The following is a 6,749-nucleotide window of genomic DNA, read 5'->3' as shown; positions in this document are numbered from 1 at the left end:
TTGTGCACGATCTAAATCGTGTTAAGCCAAGTTGAGCTAATTAAAACTTTTAAACAATTTCCTTTTAATAAATTGCCTTAAAAAGAAAAAAAGAAGAAGAAAACTGACCTTGTGAATCTCATGCATGTAGCTATCACATTGATATTAATTCCCACCTTTCTTATAAAGGCAAAAAGCTTCATCTTCTTCCTCCTCTCCTCTCTTCGCCATGAAGCCGCATGCTACGGTGCAGCTTCTCCCTTGGAGAAGTTACCTCAAGCACTTCCCCAACCTCCTCTCCCTCTTCGCCTTCCTCCTCTCCCTCCTCGCCCTCCTCCGCTACTCTTATCGCCACTTGCCCTTCCAATTCAACTTCTATTCCTCCCTCTCTCCCCAATCTCTGTCTCCTTTTCCCTCTCCCTCCTCCGTTTTGACTTCTTCAGATTCTTCATCTCCTTCCTCGGCCGTCACCGTCAGCGTCAGCAGTATTGGTGCGAACTACAGAGCGGAGGAGGATTGCGATATATTTAAGGGCGAATGGGTGCTCGATTCGGCGGCAGAAGATTACTACTACACCAACACCAGTTGCCGCATGATCCAAGATCACCAGAATTGCATGAAGCACGGGCGGCCGGACGTGGACTTCCTCCGGTGGCGGTGGCGCCCGGACGACTGCGAGCTTCCCCGCTTTGACCCGCGGTGGTTCCTCGAGCTCGTCAGGGGCACGTCGGTGGCATTCGTCGGCGATTCCCTGGCCAGGAACCAAATGCAATCTCTTCTCTGCCTCTTGTCGACGGTGAGCGTTCCATCAAACACACCCACCCTCGTGCTTAGTTTTTTATTCTTAAAAAGGGCCAGAAATTTGTTTTCCGCATTTTCCTGCAAATTTTATAGTTCCAACAAGAACCAGAGATCAAAAATTTCTTCCTAAAAACTTAAATTCTAAGAATCTGTAAAATAAAACGTTGAGATTGCAAACTTGCTCACGTAACGTGTGAAGCAACAGTCAACTATACTTGCTCCACAACCAATTAAAGCCACGTTTGTTGATCGAACCAAAGAATCTGAAGAAAATCAATCAAATAGAAACAATCGTCATGAAGTTTGCGATGTCGTCGCCTTCAGAGCAGTTGGAGTGTGGCGCTTTCAGGCGTTGCTAATTGTTCACTGTTTGGCAGTTCAACAAATGAAAGGATTAAGTGGTAATGATGTAGAAGATTGAGTAAGAACTTAGCATATTTCCAACGAGAAAGTCAATGCGTTGACCCCGTGATTCCCTGATCGTCTCCGTGATTGATTCCCTCTGAGTTTTGTGTTGACTGACAGGTGGCTCATCCGGAGGACATCTCGAGCTCGAACGACACACAGGACCGGCGCCTCTTCTACGGCGACTACAACTTCACCGTCGCCATCCTCTGGACGCCGTTTCTGGTGAAGAGCTACGACGCGGGCGGCGGATACACGCACGTTTTCCTGGATGAGGTCGACGAGTGGGCCGGCCGTCACCTGGCCGCCTTCGACTACCTCATCCTCTCCTCCGGCACCTGGTGGACCCGCCCCTGCATCTACTTCAAGAACCGCGAGCCCTTCGCCTGCAACTACTGCCGGCCTCCCGCCGCCGCCAACCTGACCCGCATCGGACTCTACGAGGCCAACGGGGCGGCGTTCCGGGCGGCGCTGGACGCGCTGCGGTGGTACAAGGGCGCGGTGTTCCTGCGCACGTTCTCGCCGTCGCACTTCGAGGGCGGGCCGTGGAACGCGGGCGGGCACTGCGATCGGAGGCAGCCCGAGGCGGGGTGGCGTCTGGAGGGGATGGAGCTGGAGCTGTACGGGACGCAGGTGGAGGAGTTCCGGAAGGCGAAGCGGGAGAGGAGGGAGATATGGGTGCTGGACGTGACGAGCGCGATGGTGATGCGGCCGGACGGGCACCCGGACGTGCACGGGCACCCGCCGGAGAAGCGCGTGGAGATGAAGCATGACTGCGTGCACTGGTGCTTGCCGGGACCGGTGGACGTCTGGAACGAGCTCTGGCTTTATATGCTGAGCCTGAGGCAGAGGCGGCTGGAGAAGACAGGAGTGTAGTACAGTTCGCCTATGTTCGCTGCTTTGATTTTTTTCATTTTCATTTTAAATTCGATCAATTTTTTTTTTATCAATTGTTCATGGGAGAGAAAGGAATGAAATACAAGCACAATGAATATTCTTAAATATTTGTTTTTGGGTCTAAATGATCAAGTGTGTAACAGTTGGATGCGTTATATCTGGAATCGATTCATGATCATATATAAAGAATTAATTGAGAAATTACAGTTGATCACGACGAAAGAAGGGTTTCATCGAAATTTTAATCCTTATCCTCTTTTATAAGTCTACTTTATCGTAACCAACTTACTTATTCCCCAAGAGTTGTGGGTCATACTCAATTAGCCTACCGGACTTCAATCCGTGAGCTTATTTTAGAATTTAAGAAAGAATTCTATATATTTAAAAATTTCTTTATATATTTACTAATTAATTAATTAAATTTAAAAATATAAAAATTTTAATCAAATAAACTCCAATGAATGGAGACTCAAATCAAACTTAAACAACTGCTCGAACGGCTTGATTAATTTTATTTTTAAAAATGTTAAAATTGTTAGCCTATATCAGAAAAAAGAAAGTCGGCAATCTCGTAGCACCATTATACGCGGATTACAAGCGCGTAGTCGTTGGCATGTCTTAAATCACAAGCATTTTTCTCATTTAATAAATAGTCAATAATAATAAGTAAGTAAATTAGTTAACAAGTTTTCGACATTATCTTATCTAATCTAATCAGCAAAGAGGTGTTTTGAAAAATAAAATACTATTTAAAAATCAAATTAAGATTAAAAAATTTTCAGATTTGGATCGAATTCGAATTGATCTAAATTTAGAATTTAAAAGATTTTAAACAATTAAATCAATTTTTTTTTGGATTTTTTGATTTTTTGAATGGATCGGATTATACAGATTTGAATTTATAATTTTGAATTGAATTTGAATTAAAATTTTTTAAATTAACACTCTTGGAAGAGAACATCAGAAGTCATGTAATTCCTTTCTTGTAACAGTTGGGATGCTTGTCGCAATAGACTCCTGTCGTAAATTTATGATGAAAATCTGGACCGTTTGATTTTAAAATCAACAGCTGATCGCTAAACCCCTAAATCATAAACCTTAAACTCTAAATCCTAAATCCTAAATTTTAAACTCTAAATCCTAATCCCTAAAGTAAATCACTCATTCAATCTACGGTCTGGATTTAATCTTAACATTAAAATCGAACGGTGCAGATTAAGAAACTTTTTTTTTTCTCATAAACGCAAGCCAAAGTCCATTCCTCCCGGTTCTTGTCTTCGGGATCCTAATTACAAGCCAAGAAAACGTCACCTTTGTTTCCCTTGCAAACCAAGAAAGAACCTAATTCCCCTTCCTCTCCCTCTTCCCCTTCCTCTTCCACGCCTATTTCAACCCCACTCAAACAGCTCGCGTTCCTTCAGCCAGTCAACCCTAAACCCGAAAAACATAACCCCAAAAATATAACCCTAATTCCAACCCTCCATTTAGAAAATTCACTATAAATAGCGCAGCGCAGATGATGAAGAAATTGCAAAGAAGAATTAGCAGAGTCACGTCCGTCATACTGTCTAAATGTCCCACCAGTCTTGATTTTAACAAGAGCGACCAGAAGAAGAAGAAGAAACCATCCTCACCTTCTCCACCGCCACCACCACCGACGGCCACCACCATGCCATTCCACCACCGCCACCCTCCTTCCGCCGCCCCCTTCCTCTTCCCGAGAGCCAACTCCACCGTCCTCCCCGATCCATCCGCCTTCTTCTCCCCCTCCCTCCTCTCCTTCCCTCTCCCCACCAACTCCTTCTTCCAGAACTTCGTCCTCAACAACGGCGATCAGGCGGAATACATTCACCCCTACCTCATCAAACCCTCCTCCTCCTCCTCCTCCCTCACCTTTTGCTATCCTTCCCGCTTCCACATCCCTGCCTACGTCTACCAGTCCTTCACCCCCGATCTCACCATCGGCGCCGCAGATGGCGGCGGCGGCCGCCACGTCGTCGCCGCCTTCGACGACCTCAGCGTCACCCTCGATTTCCCCCCTTCGCTTCGCTTCTTTCTCGTCCGCGGAAGCCCCTTCGTCACCTGCTCTACCACTACCGCCGCCACCGCGATCTCCATCTCCTCCGTCAACGCCTTCATCGACGTCTCCGCCAACGCCTCCTTCACCAAGCACACTCTCCGCCTCAACAGCGGCCAGACTTTCCTCTGCTACTCCTCCGCGCCGATGCGCCTCGCGCAGCAGGGCAACTCGCTGCTCTTCGCCCCGGGCTTCGCCGGCGTCGTGCGCCTCGCAGCTCTCCCTGATCCCGCCTATGAGCCAGTCCTCGATCGGTTCAGCGCCTGCTATCCGATCTCCGGCGAAGCCTCCTTCGCCCGGCCCTTCTCTGTGGAGTACAGGTGGGAGAAGAAGGGATGGGGCGACCTGCTTCTCCTCGCCCATCCCCTCCACCTCCGCCTCCTCTCCTCCCACGACTGCCACGTCACCGTGCTCGACGACTTCAAGTACAACAGCATCGATGGCGAACTCGTTGGGGTGGTCGGCGATTCGTGGACGCTCAAGACCGACGCCATCTCGCTCGCCTGGCATTCGACAAGAGGCCTGAGTGAGGAAGGCTATACCGAGATCATCTCCGCCCTCTCTAAGGATGTCGACGGTCTGGCTTCTGCTCCCATCACCACCACCTCCTCCTACTTCTACGGCAAGGCGATCGCCCGGGCCGCTCGTTTAGCCTTGATCGCAGAGGAAGTTGGTTTCCCAGACGTCATTCCCTTGGTGCGGCAGTTCTTAAAGCAAACCATCACTCCATGGCTGGACGGCAGCTTCAACGGCAACGGATTCCTGTATGATACAAAATGGGGAGGAATTGTCACCAGGCAGGGATCCACCGACTCCGGTGCTGATTTCGGTTTCGGAATCTTTAATGATCACCATTACCATCTGGGCTACTTCCTCTATGCGATTGCCGTCCTCGCCAAGCTTGACCCAGCATGGGGCAGCAAATACAGGCCTCAAGCCTACTCCATGATGGCTGATTTCATGACCCTGTCCAGGAAGCAACATGCCAACTACACCCGTCTCCGGTGCTTCGATCCCTGGAAGCTGCATTCCTGGGCAGGAGGGCTTACCGAATTCGCAGATGGCCGTAATCAAGAGAGCACCAGCGAGGCCGTGAACGCGTACTATTCAGCAGTTCTCCTGGGACTGAGCTACGGGGACACCCACCTCGTGTCCATCGGCTCGACGCTCACCGCCTTTGAGATTCAAGCCGCGAAGATGTGGTGGCATGTGAGGGAGGGGGAAGGCATCTATGAAGACGACTTCAGCAGCCAGAACAGAGTGGTCGGAGTGCTGTGGAACAACAAGAGGGACAGCGGCCTGTGGTTTGCTCCTGCTGAATGGAGAGAATGCCGGCTGGGGATTCAGGTCTTGCCGCTGCTGCCCATAACCGAGGTCCTGTTCCGCGACGTTAGATTCGTAAAGGAACTAGTCAACTGGACTGCCCCTGCTTTGGCAAGGGAAGGAGTCGGCCAAGGTTGGAAAGGGTTTGTCTATGCGCTGGAAGGCATGTACGATAGAGAGACGGCGTTGGAGAAGACGAGAATGCTAACTGGGCACGACGATGGCAACTCCCTTTCTAATTTGCTCTGGTGGCTTTACAGTAGGGATGCCAGTGCCACTGAGCAAAGCAGCTCGGGATGGGTCGGAGACGGTTGGTTCGGCCATTACTGCCATTGATGACAGTTGCAGTCTGGTAAGATGTTAAATGCTTCTTCCTGCATGCTTTCTTTTCGTTTGATTCTTCGATGGGATCGATCTAGAATCGATAAGAGCATGAACATCAGCAGCTTGCAAATTAAACCTGCAGCTGTTGATTTCTTCTTTGCTTGATACAGTGATCGATCGAAACTATGTCATTTTATTTCTTTCTTTTAGGTGTGGTGATATGATTGATTGTTATAATCTACAGAAGCATTATTCGCCTTATAATTGAGCATTGTAAAGCTTGAGCCATGATTCAGTTGCTCCGTGTTCTTCTAATCTTCTTGTAACTACAGATCTTTTGGATACTGGCATTGAAAATTATAAAAAGCAAATAAATTTGAAAGAAAATAATTTTTTTCTCATATTATTAGAGCAATTGCAATAAAAGAAAAGAATTTGAGGTTTATTTAACATGAGAAATGACTTGTGCTGCGCGACCCGTGCGCGACACCTGTCATCCATCGCTGCTGCTGCCGCTCTCGCCGCGCCGTCCGGCTACCGTCGATCGTCGTCTCAAGCGCAATTGACACGTCGCTCGCCGACACTCTGTTCGGCGTCGGATTTCGGCCGGATAGTGGTCGGAATCCGATGTAATTTGGTCGGAAACAGCGAAATCATGCGGTCAGTAGTGGCGCGTCCGGTCAAATTCGTTGTTTCTGGCTAAATTCGTCGGATTTCGACCACTATCCGATCGGAATCCGATGTCGGACGGAGCGCCGACAAGGGGCGCGTCGATCGCATCCGAAGCGGCGGTCAACGATAGTTGAACGGCGTGGCGAGAGCGGCGATGGGTCGGCGATGTCACGAGTCGCGGAGGATATCATTTTGGTGCAGCAGAGGAAGTTATTGTCTATTTTTGGTCATTTGTTAGTTATAATGGAATAATTAAATTTTTATAATTTTT

The 6,749-nt window shown here is 48.7% G+C and overlaps 2 protein-coding genes across 2 annotated transcripts; both read left to right on the top strand.

The window, feature by feature from the left end:
* The first annotated feature begins 208 nt into the window (after positions 1-208).
* Positions 209-2,109, top strand: LOC141830413 (protein trichome birefringence-like 19). Its single transcript, XM_074717879.1, has 2 exons — positions 209-775; positions 1,306-2,109. The coding sequence occupies exons 1-2, from the start codon at positions 209-211 to the stop codon at positions 2,059-2,061; spliced, it is 1,323 nt and encodes a 440-aa protein (XP_074573980.1). The 3' UTR covers positions 2,062-2,109.
* Positions 2,110-3,550: 1,441 nt separating this feature from the next.
* Positions 3,551-6,111, top strand: LOC141834759 (glucan endo-1,3-beta-D-glucosidase-like). The gene has a single exon (XM_074722116.1). The coding sequence runs from the start codon at positions 3,599-3,601 to the stop codon at positions 5,816-5,818; it is 2,220 nt and encodes a 739-aa protein (XP_074578217.1). The 5' UTR covers positions 3,551-3,598; the 3' UTR covers positions 5,819-6,111.
* Positions 6,112-6,749: the final 638 nt, after the last annotated feature.

This window comes from Curcuma longa, chromosome 1 (genome assembly GCF_044706935.1).
Source record: "Curcuma longa cultivar G26 ecotype Majalengka, Jawa Barat chromosome 1, ITB_CL_G26_1.1, whole genome shotgun sequence".
NCBI lineage: Eukaryota > Viridiplantae > Streptophyta > Magnoliopsida > Zingiberales > Zingiberaceae > Curcuma > Curcuma longa.
This window is presented reverse-complemented; position numbering and strand designations above follow the sequence as displayed.

Excerpts from the sequence above, each read along its gene's own strand:
- LOC141830413 (XM_074717879.1), top strand. The coding sequence starts at position 209 with ATGAAGCCGCATGCTACGGTGCAGCTTCTCCCTTGGAGAAGTTACCTC. Across the intron at positions 776-1,305 it reads TTCTCTGCCTCTTGTCGACG|GTGGCTCATCCGGAGGACAT; the intron begins GTGAGCGTTCCA and ends GTTGACTGACAG.
- LOC141834759 (XM_074722116.1), top strand. The coding sequence starts at position 3,599 with ATGATGAAGAAATTGCAAAGAAGAATTAGCAGAGTCACGTCCGTCATA.